The 19,981-nt window shown below is 39.3% G+C and overlaps 1 protein-coding gene and 1 long non-coding RNA gene across 2 annotated transcripts in view; both read right to left on the bottom strand.

Moving 5' to 3' along the window:
• LOC147502268 (3-oxoacyl-[acyl-carrier-protein] synthase II, chloroplastic-like) overlaps positions 1 to 19,981 on the bottom strand; it is a 59,444-nt gene that overhangs the window by 22,906 nt on the left and 16,557 nt on the right. The window contains exons 5-12 of the mRNA XM_086604494.1: positions 2,688 to 2,798; positions 2,523 to 2,603; positions 2,323 to 2,368; positions 2,149 to 2,228; positions 1,513 to 1,581; positions 1,346 to 1,430; positions 1,021 to 1,175; positions 855 to 935 (exon numbers count right to left, since the gene is read on the bottom strand). Of these exons, the coding sequence (XP_086460620.1) occupies positions 855 to 935; positions 1,021 to 1,175; positions 1,346 to 1,430; positions 1,513 to 1,581; positions 2,149 to 2,228; positions 2,323 to 2,368; positions 2,523 to 2,603; positions 2,688 to 2,798 (708 nt within the window). The remainder of the gene's footprint in view (positions 1 to 854; positions 936 to 1,020; positions 1,176 to 1,345; positions 1,431 to 1,512; positions 1,582 to 2,148; positions 2,229 to 2,322; positions 2,369 to 2,522; positions 2,604 to 2,687; positions 2,799 to 19,981) is intronic.
• LOC147502269 (uncharacterized) lies at positions 5,356 to 7,721 on the bottom strand. Its single transcript, XR_015221645.1, has 3 exons — positions 7,647 to 7,721; positions 6,137 to 6,215; positions 5,356 to 5,403 (listed from the first exon to the last, which is right to left on the bottom strand). It is a non-coding gene; the product is annotated as an uncharacterized LOC147502269 (long non-coding RNA).

Raw genomic sequence — 19,981 nt, forward strand, 5'->3', positions numbered from 1 at the left:
CCCCCAAACACACCAATGATTTCGTTAGGGAGGTTGTTGTAATGAATTGTTGAGACTATACCACAAAAGCTACCTATGTATCCGAATCGTTTTCCGGAATCAAGTCTCTCAAATCAACGTAGTTCTTTGTTTCAAAGGAATGTGGTATTTATAGGATAATAATGAAAAATATTATTTCATTAATTATTAGAAAATATTATATAATTATATAAAGTCTTAATATATAAGCATATCTTGACAAATATGTTTTCTAAATCTGAACCTGATATATCTAGCTTATGGTGCTATAATTTTGGGCAGAGCAGATATGCCATAATTTTGGGACTGGCAGGCATGCCATAATTATAGGCGGCGCTAGCATGCCATAATTTTGGGCAGCATTGGCATGCCATAATTTTGGGCGGCGTTGGCACACCAGAACTTTGGGCGGCGCTGACATGCCATAGTTTTGGGTATCGTACATAGTAGTGAGTGGCGCTATAATGGTAACCACCGATAGTTGTTGTTTATATGGGTGCAGATATGGTGGCACATACAATTACCTTACTTATATTTGACAATTTCATCTGTCCCGGTGACGTGTTTGTCTTGCATTTGAGAGTTTGTTTAGTGCATAGTTGCTTACAACTCAAAATGTGCGATCAAATTCCATTTTAGAAAGACTAACAAATCTCCAAGAATCTCCAAGTGAGAGTGAACCAGAACATGCTGCATGTGTACGTAAAGTGTTAACTAGCCAAATGTGTCTGTAGTCTGATTAGATGCTTTAAGAATCATGTATGGTGAGCATACATGATGAGCATATCCTGAATGATGTGATAATTACAACTAGCAAAAGCTAGGGTGCTGTTTACCTGTATCGTTGCAACTGCTTCCACAGCACCAGCAGCTCCTAATAGGTGACCAATCATTGATTTTGTTGAGTTCACTTTTAGCTGCAAAACTTATCATTGTAAGGCAAGTTGTTCTGATTGTAAAGAGAGGTAAGAACCAGATAAGAACTTGACTTCCTTCACTTACTTCAGGGTTCTGCCCAAAACAACGGGCAAGTGCATGGTACTCTAAAACGTCCTCAGCTTTTGTTGATGTGGCATGAGCGTTTATGTAGTTGACATCTTCTCTGGCTACCCCAGATTGAGCCAAGGCATTCTCCATGCAAAGAGTTATACCCGCCCCTGCTTTTCCAAATTAAAAATCAGAGTCGATAGTTGATGCTTGGGACACATATATACTGTACTAGCATAGATGATCCCTCAAGTACACTAATAAGGCTAGAGCCCTGCTTAATAATTTCTTTGCGCTTACCATTGTCTTTATAGATTGGAACTAAAGTTAAGATTTAAACCTTCAGGATGAGGCTGGGTCACATGATAAGAATCACAGCTAATGCTTCCACCTAAGAATTCCGCGTAGATGTTTGCCCCCCTCCTCTTGGAATTGCCAAGAAAGGATTTAAAGCTCTTTGAAATTCCAAAAAAATCAGATAAAACGATACCTTAGATGAGTTATTACCTTCGCATGTTCTAGTTCTTCTAAAAGAAGAGCACCAGCCCCTTCTCCCATAACAAATCCATCACGATCCTGTTAATCCCAATACTGTTTATCAGGTTCAGAAACTTCAAATACAAGTTGGTTAAACAATAGTATGTCAAACAATATTATGCAACACAAGAAAAGTGAAATCTTTGATTTGCAGGTGCCAACTAGCAAAGTCGGTAAAACCTTGGGGTGATGATACCAGAAGTCTGAGGCTCGAATCCCGCCAGCATCAAAGAGTTACTGATCTCATTTAAAACAGGATTGCCAAAAAAAAAAAAAAAAAATCTTTGATTTGCAGATTAATAGCATTTAGAAAAAATTTGTGACTGATATACAAAATACACACATGCACATCTACAGCTGATTTTGAGCTCTGACTAAAAACCCTTAACCAATACCTCACTTGTGGTACAAAAGAAAATATGCATAGTAAATCTCTTTTTGTACACAAAACATTTACATGGTGCAAGTCCTACGTTTTAGATTGGTTACTAAAGTCTTTGTTCAGAAATGAAATGGCATCTGAATTTTTAACTTTTGTCATTAAATTTAAAACGTGGAAAGAAGCATAACACAGAATCTAAGAAAAAAATGGAAGCTAATATTTACAATATCACAAGGTCGTGAAGCTTTAGTTGGATCAGCATTCCTCTGTGAAAGAGCTCGGCACGCCGTGAAACCTCCCAAGCCTGCAACAAGCATTCAACAAACAGGAAATGACGATCTCATTCTTCACAAAGTGGTGTCGATGAGAACAAAAAGAGAGAGGGAAGTTCCGAGTACAAATGGGAACGATCATGGAATCAGAGCCACCACAAAGCATCATGTCCTACAAAGTGCCAGTTCATTAATAGACGAATCGGCAACATCTTTATTTTCCTATTAGGAGTAAGAAAGTAATTTGTTTCTTAAGCACTAAAGAGCAAATGTTTATTTGGTGATACTGAGTTATTGACTATCCTAAACGAAGCAAAAAAACTTACAGCATCGTTTGCCGCGTTTAGTATACAAAAGTTACTTGTTGCGCAAGCAGTTGAAATTGAATAATTAGGGCCCATCCATCCCTGATAAGCAACGCAAGAGAGTGAAGAGACATTTAGAAGCTCGAACGGAGAAATACAAATCAAGATTAGCAGATTATCTTTTACCAGATCCATTGCTAGAATGGCAGAACCCATATTTGTTGTAGCAAATGGTACCCCAAAAGGATTTATCTTCTTATATGATGTCCTCAAAGCTTCCAAATTATCACTGACCATCTGTTCAGACCAAAGCCAATGGTCGTCATCAAATATCAAAGATTAATATCTTACATGCATAAATACTGTAAAGGCGGGTTTTGGTTTTCCTTTACATACCATGGAAGAGAGGAAGATGGGTTTGGGTTTTGGAGAGACCGAGTTCGCTAATGAGCGAGCTGCCTACGTATCCTCTCTTGATTTTTTTAGGGGAGAGAAGAATCAGGTCTCACGTAGTTCAAGTAGGTAGTATTTATAGGCCTAAAGGAGTGTTGATCCTTGAGACACGTGTACTCTCTTGTACATATGTAGGGTGGAGATTATGAATGTGTGTTAGGTTGGTTTTAGTAGGAGTTGTGTGCTGATTGGGAGTGGGTGCGGTAGTCCATATTTTCCTGTGATGGGATGTAAATGTAAGATTTTGGTGATGATTACATCTGGTGGTGTTTTTATCCGAGGTTAAATACTCCAAATCATCTATTCGTCTTGAGATATTTTTGAACGAGCTTAAGCGTACCACCTACATGAAGGGAGCTGCTCACAGATCGGTCTTGGAGGTCGATGTCTTGAGTTCGCTTATGCTTCGCGTGTGTAATATTCCTTAATGAGGATATTACTCCCCTACACAACCCCCTCTCAGTAGATTGTTTACGTCCATGGAAGCGATCTGTTGAAAGAAAAACGGAAGTACGTGTGGAGCATGAGCGAGCTATGGTGAACGATCTGACTGAGATGTCGTAAAGTTTGAATCTTGTGGCATGATGATTTGGCGGGAAAAGGAAATTGGCACATGATTGGCGCGTGACAGAATCGTAGCAGTTGGTAAAGAAATGTGTCGCCGCGTTATTCGGAACTTTGAAAAGGCAGGTCCTTGGAACACGTGTGCGGGCTATGGCATAGACTGTAATCATAACTTCTTGGTAACTGAACGGGCGGTTGCACAAAATCAAATTTGGGACACTCGAAAAAGTATTTCCTGTTTCCTTCTCCAGCAAAAAACGCAAGCTAGGGTTTCTCAGGTGAGTGCTTCTGCTGCTGCTGCCTTTTCATTTTCAATTTTGTTTTCCTCTTGTTCAAGTGCGATTTATTGAGTAGGTAGGTCAGTGTTAGGCTGTAGGGTTTAAGCTTGGGTAGTTGATAAGAAGGAGACGTCGTAATGTCTGATTCTGATGATACTCGGTCTGAAGAGGTTCGGGAGGTCTCATTAAGTTGTGGTGAGTATGAGGATGATAAGGAAGAATCGGTGAATCTTGACATTCAGGTTGGGTGGGAAGAGGAAGTTAGGGTAGACGAGGGTAATACACGATCTGGGTCAAAAGGTGCTGTGGCCAGCACGTCAGGTCGAGGGGAGGGTTTGTCGTCAAGTGGGTTGCTCCCTAGGACGGTGGATCGTCGTGCTGCGAGGTCGTTCCTCGAGCTAAGGGCAGCTTATGGGATCAACGTTCCCGATCTGGAGATATACGAACCACGGTTGAGTGAAAACATACGTAGTGAGGAGTACAACCCGCCGAATGGTGGGGTAATCATTTGTGAGGGCCAACTGAGAGCGTATATGCAAATACCATTCTCAAAACTGGTTTGTGACTTCTTGGCTCATTGTTGGAAGTCTCCCTGTCAGTTTGTTGGTAACACCTGGCGACTGTTTAGGGTGTTCGACCTGTTGAATGTGAGTGGGGAATACCACATAGGGGTATCCGACATAATATAGCATAATGTTGTGAGGCGATCTGGTAATCTGAACTTTAGTTTGCAAACTATGATGACGCGTTCTACTGTGATTGACGGTGTAAGCAACGAGGCCTGGACAAAGAGGCCGTTGCTGCCACTATACCATAATAGGCTATTACTAACAGTCAAAAACCGTTACAAAAAATATTTGTAACGCTTTTTATCCGTAACAGTTTGGGCGTGGGTAATCTGTTACAAATATTTGTAACGGTTTAAAAGCGTTACAAAGTATTATTTTGCTAACGGTTTTTTCCGTAACTTAAAATATTTGCTAACGGTTTTTTTTGCTCAATTGTATTACTCTTCAGTAACGGTTTTATAAAGTTAGTAACGTTTTTTTTGTGTTACTCTTTTCTAACATTAGTAACGGTTTTATAAAATTAGTAACGCTTTTTTGTGTTACTCTTTTCTAACCTCAGTAACGCTTTTTTGTGTTACTGATTTATAAAATTTGTAACGATTAATTTTCTTTTGGTAACAGTTTTGCTGCTTCGTAAGTGTTACTCATTTCAAAGCTTAGTTACGGTTTTCCACCATTACAAAATTATTTCATATGTAAAAAAAATAATTTCCCCCAAAACTACCCTTTTTGGGAGACTACTGAACCTGCATAAAGATGCCCCCACTTATTAGGTATTCTACAATCATCTATAACATAAACAAGAAATTAATCTCACAAGTACATCCAATCATATAATCTTTTATTAAAATAACATCACCAAAACATCTTTCATAAATAGGACTTGTCACGAATGAAATACAATAATTTTTTCCAAATCAATGGGACTTGTCTTTAAACTCAAACTCTCACGTCATTTGTATAGAACTAGCACCTTCAGTAGTTGCAAGCATCAGGGAATGATTTTGGGATGGTATCATCAGAAAAGTCCCTTTCATCCTATACACCAATAGAAATATATAAAAATGAGTCAGGCAGTAGAAAACAAATATGTATAGATATATACTTATATCCTATTTTTAAGTAGTAGCTCCTTATACTCAAACTACGGAATTCACAGGCTAGTAGCAATAGAAGCATAGTATAGACATGAAAGTTTATATAACGCCCCAAAACCCTATAACCTTGTCAGACACCTTGACGAAAGACAGAAATTTCGGCAGAGTCTCCTCTGTATTTTCAACATTTCATATACATAAATCCTGTCATAACCTGAAAATCAAATAATATATTAATTCGTAGAACTAGCTACTCAAATATATATTGATTCGTAGAACTAGCTACTCAAATATATATTGATTCGTAGAACCAGCTACTTAACCATCTCGACCAATGCCAGTTAAGTCAAATAACCAATCCTCGAATCAAAAGAACACTATAAATTATATACCAAAATTAAAATGAAAACAACGTATACATCACTTCCACTTATATCAGTGTTATACACTTCTATTAGTTCCAACCCGAGATACAACACTTCGAATATATACACACCATACATTCACACTACTCACATGTAAGAACCTATCTTCCAAAACAAAACTCATTAATAGACAATATGAAGGAATTTAGACAACTTTTAGAACAGAATAGACTACAAATTGAAGGTTTACCGCATTAAAACACCCACACAAAAAAACGAAGAAGTTTCGTTAATTAAGTTAGAGTGTACCTGGAGATCCTCAACACTTCCGGCATGCCCAACAAAAAGAGTAGATTCTACTTTCCATGTTCCACTAGACAAAGGCTCCCTTAAGACATAAAAAAATAAGAAAGAAAATTGTAGCAGTGTTAGTTTTGAGTAGATTGTTTTGCGGCATCGTAACTCAAATGTCCATCTTACTACATTGCAATGGGGGCATGAGCGGAGTGGAGAAGATTTTTTTTTGGGAGAAATATGAAATGTCCATCTTACTTAGGTTTCAACGATTTTTATGTTTTCATACATAGCTTGACTGGATGGTCATTCCTTTCCCAACCTTTTGTTCATTCATTTGCCTTGGCATCTCCTAGCTGAGTTAAAGTAACATATTCATACCTAACGATTTTCCACACGCCACCAGTTTCATTGTCATAGTACATTTGTGGAGAATTTAAAAGAAAGAACCTATCTTAATAATGCCCAGCAACCATATTATGTCAATGGAACACCTAGCATTCTGGAAGAAAGATGATACTGTGACAACATGGACAGAGACAAGGAGAAAAAAAAATAAAAAATGAAAGGATTGTGTTTTGCAATTAAAGATGAATGTAATTGAGTTGATAAATCTAATTGGAAGAGAAGTAGGCTATAATAACTAATAGGGGGTAAGGTGAACACCACTATCGATGAAGTTGGACCACCTCGGATAAATGAAGTTGCGAATGACAAAAAAACATAAGCCAAAATCCATTTTGTGACATCCATATAAATCAGCCAAGCAGTTCGATATTTGAAGAATAATGATAAACAAAGGTAAGTTGATATTTGACACCATTAGAATATCTTTATGGGAAATATATGTGTCGTCACATTTACTTTCAAGGAAATATAAGTTTTTTTTTTTTCAGTTGGATAAGTTTTTGTTTTCCATGGCCTTCCAATATAATTTACTATTTTTGTGCGTTGAGGCGGGTGAAGTATTGATGTACTAAATTGACAATGCATTTTGTCTTAGAAAGGTGAATATTAGCACAGTTCAAATCATGCCCTTTTAACATTTGGATTTGCAATTATTGGGTTCTTGTGTGATGTCCACCAATGGTAATAAGTATTGGAACTCGGACTCTCATGTATTTTATGAAATAATACACGCCACAATAACATTTTTGTCGATTTTAGCACATTAGTAGATGATATGTATTCGTCAACAACTTTCATTTCACTATTCCCCGCTCCATTATATTAGTACGTTATGTCATTGGGGACTTGTGGAATCTTGTCCCCGATTACGCTCAATACCATGGTGTTAATTAGTAAGTGGTTGGATATATATATGCAGGTTTAAATGTTTAATTCTCAATAAAACTAGGCCACTTGCCCACTACCATGTTGTAGGTTTTGAGATCCTACACATTGTATCCAATCACTCACACCCAACACAAGCTTGCGGTTAAATGTTTTTTTTTTGCTTGCAGAAAATGTTGGTGAGCAGAAATCTATTCAGTTAGTAATTAGCTAGGTTAGGAAGTTTACTTACCATTTAAAACCGCTTGTCCATAAGAGCACTGGCGAGGACCTGCTACCTCGTCGTGACCTTGGAATGAGTCTGCTGCTTTCGGGGGCTTGCCTTCTTAATGAAAGACCTTTTTGTTGGAAGTGGTGGAAGCAAAGAATGAGAACTCGCGACGTTGATGTTGTTGCTCTTCTTGTTGCTCATTGCTTACTGGTAACAATGGCTTAATCAAGGATGACAGATTTTGTGGGGGTATGCCGCCTTGTCGAGGGAAGAAGAGAGGAAAGAACTGCTGATTTTGGACAGGGACGGACTGCCCAAAACCCAATACTTTCGAGATTGTGCGCTACTATACATATCTATAGACTGCTGAAAAATTAACAGGATACACGGTTTTAAACTTTCTGTTTAGATGTAATATAGAAAGTTAAGAAACACATTTTTGGCTTAGATTTACACTGGATCAAGAGTTCATTAAACATTAAGTCGGACTAATGTCATGCAAATATGCAATCATATGGAGATCCAACAGCTAGCCCAACATAAGACTAAAAGAGAGTATTGCTTCACGAAGACGGATTCTCATAAAAAGGGATATACTTGTACAATATAAGCACCTACATCAGAAACTTACTTACTAGCATTTTTCCTGATAAGCTGTCATATAAATATATAATCGATGGATCTACAGGACTACAGATAGCACCCAATACTTTGAATTTTTGAAATATCAGAATGCACCCTATTTGGGCATACATAATGAATGGTGACAAGATGGACATGTCAATTACATTAATTGGATTAGATGTCTGATGTTTTGGATCTGTCCTTTGAATAAACACCATACCCCACATGCTTGATCAATTTTGTATTATAGCTAATTTTACGTGGTCAGTGTTGCAAAGAATGGTCTAAAATTTAGACACACTCGCCGCCACACAAAAACAAGCGACCCAACATTGTATCTCGCCATTTCGTGAGTTAGCTAGGCGATTGTTTTGTTGAAGGAGTAGATCTGATTTTCGTCCAACTGGGCGGAGGACATCTGTTGTCTCGACTCTCGAATTCATGTCATCTCTAGACACTACTAGGGCCACCAGATAGGAACAAATGATGAAAGAAAACAATGCTTTCATACTTCATAGTGTGGGGGATTGTTTTAGGATAATCAATGCATTCATTGCAAAAGAACACATAAGAAGAATATGACGAAAATGAAAGCTTGTCAAAATCTTTTCCATTTTCCCCATCCGTCTCTTTAAAATTTATAATGTAATGCGGGCTCTCAAAAACAATTTATAATCTTAGTAATACTTTTTTTTTTTCTCCAAATAAAAAGCTCTCATTTAATTTATTTTCAGGTAACATCATCTAAAGAAGTAATGATATCATCCTTGGAGAGGTTGGAACAAGTGATCGATCGAACATGGGCAGTGAGTTATCCAGCCACATGCAACGCGACAATAAGCCTAGAGAATAAAAAGTAAATCATGGACCATACAAACAGTTAAGAAGAACCAAAACATAACAAAGAAGAGAGATAAAAGACCTGTAACTCGTGGCCATGAAGTGTTGTAAGAACCAGGTCTATTATGTTGTTAAACTTTCAATCGAAGAAACCGTAGAAGATGAATCAAATTGTATCCATTCACATCGTCTCCTTTATCCGGCGACACTTTCTCTTCATCTTCTTCACTTTCTATGTAAAACTTCGATCCAAAACTGAATTCTTCATTGCTATTCAAGTGTTTACACAACTAACTAAGAATTTGAAATATACATATTAGAGTCCCGGTAAATAAAGTAGTTGAAGATAGTAGTAATATAATAGTCTTCAACAAAGTAAGGAAATACCGGTTTCACGGGATGGGAACAATCTTAAGGACTTTGTTGAAGAAAGTAATTAGCGCATAAAAGAGAAGAGGAAATATAGAAGATCTTGTTATAGAATCTGGAATCTGCAAGACTGAACGAAAAAAAGATAATCGGAGAAAAGTTTGTGCGCTTTTGGTGCGAGAGGTTTGTGAGTTGTATCGCAAATCAGTCTTCACCGATTTATATACAAGAAATTAATGCTAAATCTGGGACGGGGCATGGAAGTCGAACATTCAAGATAGGGTAAAAAGTAAACACAAGACAGTTTTGGTTGTCCTTCAAAAAGTCTCGTGTCATCTCCTCAGATTTTCTTGAATGGTCCATGCTTGATTTCATATTAGTGGATAAGTCACACATCAAGCACGCTCTTAGAGCTTCTCTAAGCCAGACCGCCACCATCCCATTACATGTTAAAATTTGGTAAATCAATGTCAATCCTCGTTTACTCAGGACGCCGTGCCAATCCATTTTTCTTGGAACACTTCATGAAACGCCACCCGCTAAACAATAATACATACTTGACAAAACAATACTAGATACTAAAAGATTGATAGCCGATAATGCAAATGAACTTTGGATGGTTCAAAAGGACGCCAAAAACGATTGTTTGCTTTGTTAAATAGAAAACGCCACCAAGTAAAACAATAATACATACTTGACAAAACAATACTAGATACACAACTTTGATGTGTTCGTCTAGTTTAAAATAGAAAGGATAAAAGGAGCTTTCTATCTCATCACACCCTAAAGGTGAAAGACCTCTTAGCAACATGGCCTCATCGTTAGAGATCATGTAAAGGACACTTCATGGCAGTTTGGTCCGATGAACATTCTCGAACATATTGTTTTCCGACAAATGAGAAAGGCTATTGCACCAATCTCATTGATTAACAAGTCCGACTAATCAGAAGCATGTAAAGATTCAAGGGAATCTAAAACTGGTTTCAATGTTGGGGTTGTTTGGTTCAAAGAATTAATTTCTCATTACTTTAGGATTAAGGCGTGACTATGGATGAATCTTGATAGTTAATTAATTAAAAGCATGTGCAAACAAGAACACAATTATAAGTCATTAAGCTTTTAATGAAAAACAAAGTTTTCAGAAGAAGCATGTTGAGAATTTCAGACATGAACACAGGTACAAGTCATTAATCAATAAAAACATGTACAAACAAGAACAATAATCGACCATAAGATGGTAGCTTCAAATAAAAACACAAACCAAAAGTAAAAATCGTTACCTTTTGTAGCAACTCGAACCGAACTTGACTGAATCGGACCAAGCAAACCCTACATCATAGTGGATTAAAATCGCGAGAGAAAGTAAGTGTGGATCGACCAATTAGAAAACCCTAGGTAATTGAACGAAGAAGGAAGGCGTGCCTTACAACGGGCGGCAAACATCGATGAGAGATTGAAAGAGATTTGAGAGGCCTTTGATGGAGATTTGAGAGAGATTTATTCGAGAGAGAATCAATGAAAGAGAGTTTCTTTCTTTAATGAGTGTTGTGAATTAGCTAAAAACTTCACTAGAGCGAAGTTTTTCCTTTCCTAAATTCCCAAATTTCTCCTTTTTGTTTTTTTTAAATCGTTCACACTTTAGCAAGCATATATTTCGTAAGAAAATAACTCTGAAGACCGTTACAAATTAATTTAATTTTAATAAAATATCATTGTAACAGTTTATCATCATTCCACACGGTAATAAAGTGTGAGGAACTCTCTCACGGTAAAAAACTGTTACTAATTAAAAAAAGTAAGCGTTACTGATTTCTAGTTTTGGTGTAGTGTGCTAGTTGACAACTACTGTGCTAGTGGATGTAGGTTGCAAACTAGGATTTGTAACATATCCGGTAGGTAGGAATGTCTTTCTTTTGTCGCTTTATTTGGTCATTTACTGTTGTTCTAACTGGCCCATGTCTTTGCTTTGTTTGTAGATTTTTCTGTGAAAATGCGAACTGATTGTGGGGAGATAGAGAGGTTCGTGTGGCTGACTCGAGCACAAAAATAAGCGAAGCTGTCTGAATTTGCTCATTTCTTTGTGGAAAAGGGTGGGCCTGCGATCCGAGAAAAAAGAAAGGCGCAAATGGACCGAGCTCGAGGTCAGACTAGGAAAGGGGTGATGGAGATGCGCGCGAGTGACTTGGTAACATGGGAAGATAGGAATCGGGCTCATGGCGGCCTGAGACGACCCTCTGGAGGTGGTGCTTCAGGGGCTGGTGGGTCGAGCTCCCGACCTGAAGGGGGGGTCGATTGATGCTCCTGTAGAGCTGGAGACGGTGGTCTTCAATCCTCACCTAAGGAGCAGGTCGGAGAAGAGAAGAAATGACGCCTCTGAGCAAGATGCTGCCCGAGTTGCCAAAGTTGCGCGGCATGCTCTTGGTGAAAGCTCCAGCACGGGGGGCAGTTCTGGTGGTGGCCAGGCTAGTGCTACTGTTACTCGCCAGAGTCGGGTGCGACCGGAGAAGGCCTTGGACTTGGCCAACTTTGGGGCGGGGTCTAGGCCGTCTCCTGCGGTGCGAGAACCTAGTCCGGTGGCGAAGGCGAAAGGTCCCCGCAAAGCTAGTGGGAAGTCAGTTATGGTTGCGGATGACTTAGAGTCACAGTTTGTGTACTTAGACGACAACGGTGTTCAACGAATTGTGAGGTGAACTGATTGTAGCTTCAGGTCAAGTAAGGTATCGGCTTGTCTGCTAGAAACGAATAGCTCGACGGAAACCGTGAAGGGATAATGATGACAGAGGGCTGGCTGATAACTTGAAGCGGATGGAAATCGCGCAATGTCTGGTACGTGGATTTGTCCCCTTTTGATCTACCTGTTATTATGTACGCCATCTTGGACACAGGTTATTAACATATGTGTGCAATTGCAGCTTGTGAGTGGGTTTCAGAAATTGAAAGAGATTGCTCAGTTCGCAGAGGCAGATAGAGAAACTGTGGTGAAGCTGTCAGACGAGCTAAAAAACGTTCAAGACGCCACTAAGATGGAACGTGAGGAGCTTGAAGACTTGAAGAAAGCACACCAAGCTCTGAGTCTGGCAAAAATGCTGAAGGATACCGAGGCAGAAGATCTGAGGCTAAAACTACAGGGTGCTGATGAGAACGTCATCGCAGCGACTGTGGAAATTGGTAGGTTGAACGAGTATGCCTTACACTGCAAGAAGGTTGCTCAAGACGCTACGAAGGCCTATGACGACCTGGATGCCAACTTTGTTGAGCTGGAAGCGGACTATAAGACTTTGAAAGAGGAGCATGCACATGGGATGTCTCGTCACCGCGACCGAACAGTGTGGAGATGTCGGTAGTGTTCTCTTCTTCTTCTTCGGTCGCGCCGCCGTGTGGTACCGCTGAAATGCTGGCCGCGTCTGATGTGCTTATGAGTTTGGATTTGGATGGAATGTCCGTTGTGGTTGAAGGGAGGGATGCTGAAATTGACGAGTCACTTGTGGCTGGAGAGCTAGTTGTTGCACCTGGAGATGGCGAGTTGTAACTTCGTTTTGCTAATCTGTATGCTTGTAAGCTGTGATACAATAAATTTGGTTTCCCAGGGTAACTCGGGCAGTTAAACTTTTCTTGCTTTTATGTGCTACCACTTTGAACGATCTGGTATCCCGTACTGGTTTGGGGTAACCATGTGATGATGAGTATTGGTTAGCCGGGTTGAATTTCCTGAGTAAGCTCAGCAACTCGGCTAAGGAACGAACTGTGGTTGGGGCTTGTCCGAACAGGTCGTTTTTTGCTTATATGCTATGCTTGTTGCTTGTTTCTCTGTTGTGTGTGTCGCTTGCTTGATAGAATGTATGAACGATGATACTGCTATAACTATGCATGTCGGATGTACTACGGTGATAACTGACTTTCAAGTAAGCTGTAGGCTTGAATGAGCGTCTTGTCGTTAAATTGTCTTTAGTTTTAGGTGTCGCCCGTAATGAGGTTACTAGATCGCTGTGACCTGCACATAGAGTAGGACGTATGGTGTTCTGTTCATTGTCGAGAATGGCAGTATTTCCTCACGTGTGTGACACGTGTAGGAAAATGAGCGGTTCAAGGAGCGTAATGATGGCGGGCAGATGGCCTGACGTTTGCCTCTCAAGGTAATTATGAAGTGCTTAGGGAAAAGACGTTACATAATAAGTAAAACTGCTCGTAGAATACCAAAGGTATTTGCTTGTCTTCTTGTCTTAGCTCCTCTTTGCCCTAACGCTGTGCATTATCTTTGTCGCTGCTGCTACAGGTACGTTTGTTTCTATTTTTGGATGTACCTTTTTGAGAAGGAGTTCTGTAACTCATGCAGTATTATCTCTATTCGTAGGTTTGATTATGGAAAGGTGCCGCAACTATGTGAGAGGATAAGGGAGTTTGAGAGAAACTTCGCCTCTGGTAATGGAGGAGATGGAGTTCGACCCTTCATGTACACTGTGATCGTGGTAAGAGGAAGGCTGTTTCTATAGGGGCCAAAGGTAACAAGCGACCTAGGAGATCTGGTCGTCCGGTTGGTGGCATTGTATTTAGGTCGCCACAGCGGGTAGGCGACATCGATCGTCATCTTCGCTGAGCCGAAATAACTGGTGCAAGGTCACCAAGTCATTTGGTGAGAATTCGCCTCCGAAGCGGGGATGTGGGGAGCGAATTCTACTACCTGGGGAAGACGGGGAAGAAGCGCACGGTGAAACGCTCTTACTGCAGCTTCGACTCGGCACCCATAGCGACCAGCCTTCTGGAGGGGATCGTGTTGGATGGTGACAAGGCAGAGGTGAAAGATGAAGATATGGAGACGCTGTTGGGGACGATGGACATGGCCGCTTGTTTGGTAAGCTCGTTATGCGCTAAGTTGTTGTGTTTGTGTCCAGGGCAATTTTAATCTTTAGCTTTGTACTCGCAGTTTCTTGCAGGGTATGATAAACTGAAAGATGTTGTGCAAAACATTGAGACTGATGATAACCCGCACGTCGAGCTGGGATGTATGCGAGCTGCGTGGGGAGTTGACAAAAGGAAGCTAGAGGTGATGACAAATAAGTATCAGAATGCTGCTGGCGAGAACTCTGCGTTGGTTACGGCTATGACTGATTTAGAGGGGGAGTTAGCTAAGATGACTGCATATGCCAAACAATGTCAAGGGGTAGCGCCAAAAGCAGCCAGAAAAGTATATACCATGGCTTTGTCGCGAGAATATGCATACTGATGAGAAGTATCACCTCCTGATAAAGCGACTAAGGGCGAGGAGCAGGGGCGAGGTATGCGTGTGATGCTGAGATCTGCTCGGCACACTGCTTCTACTAGTGCGGCCCCGAAAGATAAGCATGTCTTGACTGATGTTTGATGATGCAATCTATCCTTGTCTATTTCAGCTAAACAAAAATCGTGAGTGTTCTTTACTTCTCCTATCTTATATGAGAGTTAACAATAGAGTTGTATCTTCAGGCTTGCCTGAGCATGTAACGCCCATATTTAAAATACGTAATTTATCTATTTATTTATTAATTAATTTAATTATTTATTTAATATTGGTTGGATTGGATTTGGGATATGTGGGCCTGGTTTTTGGGCCCGAGTCTGTTTTGGGCTTAGGTTTCAAACCCAAGTATATAATCACATTGTTCTAGAGAATAGAATTTTTAGAGAATAAAAAAATAATAATAATGAAAATGGAGGCGGCTGGTTTGCTCGAGCGTTGGAGCGCGACGGTTCGACTACGAGAGATTCGTCGAGCTTTTTATACAGGTGAGTAGATTAGTTTTTTCTATTTCACGTATAATTGTACTGTTCAAAGTTTTCGTTCATTATTCGGTTATTATTATTCGTCCTAGTTGTTAAAATTGGTTTAAACTGTCTTTCGAAACTCTGTTGAGACTCGGGAAATCGATATTTGAACTGTCGAAGCTTGACGGGCCGTTAATGGCGTCGCCAAGCCCAAAAGAAAGAATCAGTCAGATCTAATATGTTGAACACTCCTGGTTGTGGTTTTGAACCCTCACTAAGGTGGGTATGATTGAATGATGTTAGGTGGCTGTGGTGGAGTGTTGGGTATGAGGTATTGACACTGAAGATGGGCGCTGGTGGAAGCTCGAAGCAAGCTATTAATGGCGGCGTGAGCACGGAGGCGTCTTGTTCATTGTTTGAACTAAAAAAACTGCTGTAGTTGTTGTTGTTTTGAACTTTTGATTGTCGGATGATTAGTCGTAGTGGATTAGCTGTAGTAGGTGTTGGAGTATTGGAGAGTTGGGTGGGCTGTTAAAGCTTGGAGAAAGCTTAAACAATTAATAATGGCGGTGAGATCGCCCATGCTAGGAGTAATATATATTTTATGTCTTGATGTTGTGAATTTCGTTTCGTTTTTGATGGGATGATGTTTGGTGGTAGTGGGGATGATTGGGTGCTCGACAGTAGTGCCGTTTGACGCTTTGGATTCGGTGTTAATGGAGGTCGCGATTGAGATCTAGTTTTGGGATGTTAATGAGGTGAGATTTTGTGTTTGACAAAGTTGTAAGGGTTGTTGCAAGGAGTGAAACCGATGGGTTGATGAAGTGAGGGGTGGTGGCCAGACTTGAGCTGCTGGCGGTGGAGGAGAGCTGGTTACCAGCTGAGGGAGACGACCTGTTGGTCGGTTGGGCTTGGGGCTTGGGCCTTAGGTGGTTTAGTTGTTGGGCCGGATTCATTCATTTTGTTTTGGGCCTAAACATGAGTTAGTGGTTGGGCCGGTTTAAAAGGTTTATGTGGGCTGGTCCCTAAAATTTGAAATGGATCGCAGGAGATCTATTTAGTTTTGAAATTTTCAAGTTGAGCCAAATAAGTTTATGGGCCGGGTTAAACCGGGTCAGTTTAGCCCAGTCATTTAGGACCAGGGTTTGAACTCTTTTTAAATATGGGTCTTTCAACATTTATGCTTTTGGGGCCGGGTTCTAAGGTTTGGGCTTGGCCAGTTGGGTCCGAACCATTACCTTAGCCATGACATGAACTTTGACCTTAGCCATGAACCTGTTGAACATAGAAACAACAGTTTGACTTTGACCATTGACCGTTGACTTTGACCATTGACTGTGGAATGTTGACTTTTTCCAGTTTTTCTCATATTTAAGAATATGGACAAATATAGTAATAAAATATTGTCGAAAAATATATATATATATATATTTGTCATTATCTAATTAAAATTTGACGTGAGTATACATTTAAAAACATATATATATATATATATATATATATATATATATATATATATATATATATATTTGATTATATATATATATATATATTAGTTTAATTGTCTTAATTGTGCCATTTTATGTTGTAAATTGTATGAACAAATCAAATGCTAAAATGCCGCTGGAGCTTGTATAAATCTGGTTGTTATTATCTAAGAATGATTTGACGTTGATATTGTGTATATTTTGACACGTGACGAGATAGAAACTTTAGGAGAGATAATATTCCTAAAACGCTATAAAAAAAATATTATGCGATACGTTTGAAGCAATTGTGACATTATATAATATGTTGGGATATATATATATATATAAATGCAATAGTTTTAGAGAAATAAATGTATAAGCACTCTATTATTTTATATGTGAGATGCTACTATGAGATAGTATAGTATTTGTGAATATTTGCCCACGGGATTGTGGCTTAGTGCAATAATATATTGGCACGTAAAAAAATGAAAGTGGTTATGAAATATAATTGAGATATTTTTAAATATTGTGGCTTAGTGCAATAAGGTATTTGACCTGCACGTGATATAGTGGAATTATTATGAGTCATAGATGTATGACACCTGAATAAATTACCTAACGAAAATCCTAGAACCTAGCTACCATAACTCATGTGATCTGCCCTGTGTGGGCGTGTGCTATTTGATTGGCCTTTCTCGGGCGCTTTGATGAATCTGAATGGCCTTCGGTAAGTAATGTGATTGGCCCTTCCGGGCGCTTGAAGAAAAGTGAATGGCCCTTTCCGGGCGTTTCAAGAAAGTTGAATGGCCCTTCCGAATAATAGTAGCTTGATTATTCCGTTCGCAAAATAGAACGAGACTCGCGATATTTTATGTCGAATAGTGGCAGTACTTACATAATGGCTTCCGTGTGAGGGTTACCTGGTGTGCGGCATCCCGCTCAGGGTAGTTATGCACGGAGTGGTTCATTATGTAAAGGGGAGGCATCACTACAAGAAATAGGGTCTTTGGCGACAAAAAAAATATTGCTGAAAATCATAGAAACGTCGCTAATACTATTTGGCGACGTTTTTTGGAGTGTCAGGGCAGCGTCGCTAATGTTATAGTCGGCAATGATATATAGCCACGATATTTTAACGTCATCAAATAGTAGATCTTTACCGATGATTATTACTATCGCTATTTCTCTAATTTCGTCGCTAACTCATTTAATGTAATAATGTCGCAAAAGATAAACTTTTGGCGACGTTTTTAAAATCGTCGGTAATAAAGCATTATTAGCAACGTTTTTAACGTCGATAAATGTTTGAAATTTTTGAAATTTTTAGTGTTATTAGCGACGTTTTAATCATCGCTATAAGTCCAAAAATTAAAAAAACAAAGATCTTATTAGCAACGTTTTTATCGTCACTAGAAATATTAGTAATTTGAAACTTTTGTTATATAAGCAACATTGTTATCGTCGCTAAATATCTAAAATGTTTGAATTTTGTGTGTTTTTAGTGACGTTTCTATCGTCGAAAAAGATAAAACAAATTAAAAAAATTAGTATTATAAGTGACGTTTTGATCGTAGCTATCGGTTAGTTGTGATCATATTCCCACACTACATGCGTCGCAAAAGACTATTTTGATTACTAATATCGTTAACGATTGTGCACCATTTGTACAATTATCTCTATTCAACAAATAAACGCACAACCAGAACATCAATTATCTTAAGCAACAAATTTTCAATAAATAAAAGTGAGTTAATTCACTCTATTATAAACAAAAGAGAGTTGCATCATTCCCTTTCATAATTTTTATTTCTGAACTCATCTTAAGAAAAGTATTAACTTAAACAAAAACATTTCTAAACATCCCTCAAGTAGCTTGCGAATGTGCGAATGAACCATCTTCACAAAAAAAAATTATAATAAATAGCATTTAGATTCCTCTAGTGCTTCTTGCAATTCCAAACCACCATTTCTTCACAAAAACTAATACCAAACCGATCCATTTTGACGTAAGATTATCTGCATACAAAGATATTATCTATTAGACCACAAAAAAAATTAAAACAAAAAATATAATAGTTTCATCACGTCAAAATTAAAATCCGGTGAACTATTAACAATTATGTCAAGTTTAAATTGTATCCAAATAATTTATCCATTAGACCTCTACTAGCTAGTATTCACTAAGATAAATCTAAGAACTTAACTATATACAAAACAAGAATTTCATTAATATGTAGGCACAAAGGTACAAGGCCAAAGGAGTCTGCAGTATGAAGTTATATACCTCCTTAGCAAGGCACTAAGGAAAGCATAGACTATAAAGACCACGAATATATAAGCCAAAATCACATTTCCACTTCAAATAAGAATGTCTAATGTTTCTCAGTTCTCATTCTAATGTCTAGCAACAGCAGGCGGCGGCGGCGGCGGCAGCGGCAGCAGGGGTGGAAGAATTCAGTGAGGCAAGAGATTCTTTCCCGTAAGAGAATAAGAGTTGATAGTGGGCAGGCCTAAAGGGCAAGTTCCAGTTAAAGGCAATGAACCAGGACCAAATATCTGCAGTCACTTGCCGGTCTAGAATCACCTACTTCCAGCTGGATAAAGCAGCCAGCCATTTCAACCTCACGGACAAGGGACAGACAGCGCTGCTAACCCACGAATAAATGCCGATCTCTTGACCAACCCAAGAGAAAAGGAAGAAGAGGAATGGCATGCTAACGCAGCTAAGCCAAACACACCCAACGTTCCCCTTCTCTTTCTCAGCAGTCTCACAGGAAGATTTGCCAAAGAAATATAAATAAAGATGCTTGGCAGTCTTGGAATACAAGAGATACCCCAAAAATTGTAGTCGACTAGCCGGCAAGGAGGAGCACGTAGGAATGCCGACCACTACATAAGCCAGAAGCCACTGACCCAGCTAAAAATGGTGACTCGGGGGTTCAAGCTTTTCAGGCTGGCTTTAGCCTCAAGCCTGATTTTGATCGGCTTCGGAGCCTAGGATTTGTTAGATCAAATGGCATTGTTTAGCAAAGACCCGGGAAATCCTTATCTTTTCTGGGTTTGTGGGCTATTGGACTGTCAAGGTCGTCTCACTCAACTTCAGCACCATCTCCATCACATTAGCCATCATCTTCCGCGCTTGCCTATAAAATAAGGATTGCACTCTCTTCGAAATCAGATCTAATCAACTGTATTCGCTAGAAGTGGGAGGCATCCAGCACCCTGAGTCACTACTAGAAACCTAGTAGGAGGTAGACTGCAACTCGCTCCACAACGAGTGAAGAGACAATCCGCTCCTGAAAGAGCCCTGGA

Source organism: Coptis chinensis, chromosome 4 (genome assembly GCF_015680905.1).
Source record: "Coptis chinensis isolate HL-2020 chromosome 4, ASM1568090v1, whole genome shotgun sequence".
NCBI lineage: Eukaryota > Viridiplantae > Streptophyta > Magnoliopsida > Ranunculales > Ranunculaceae > Coptis > Coptis chinensis.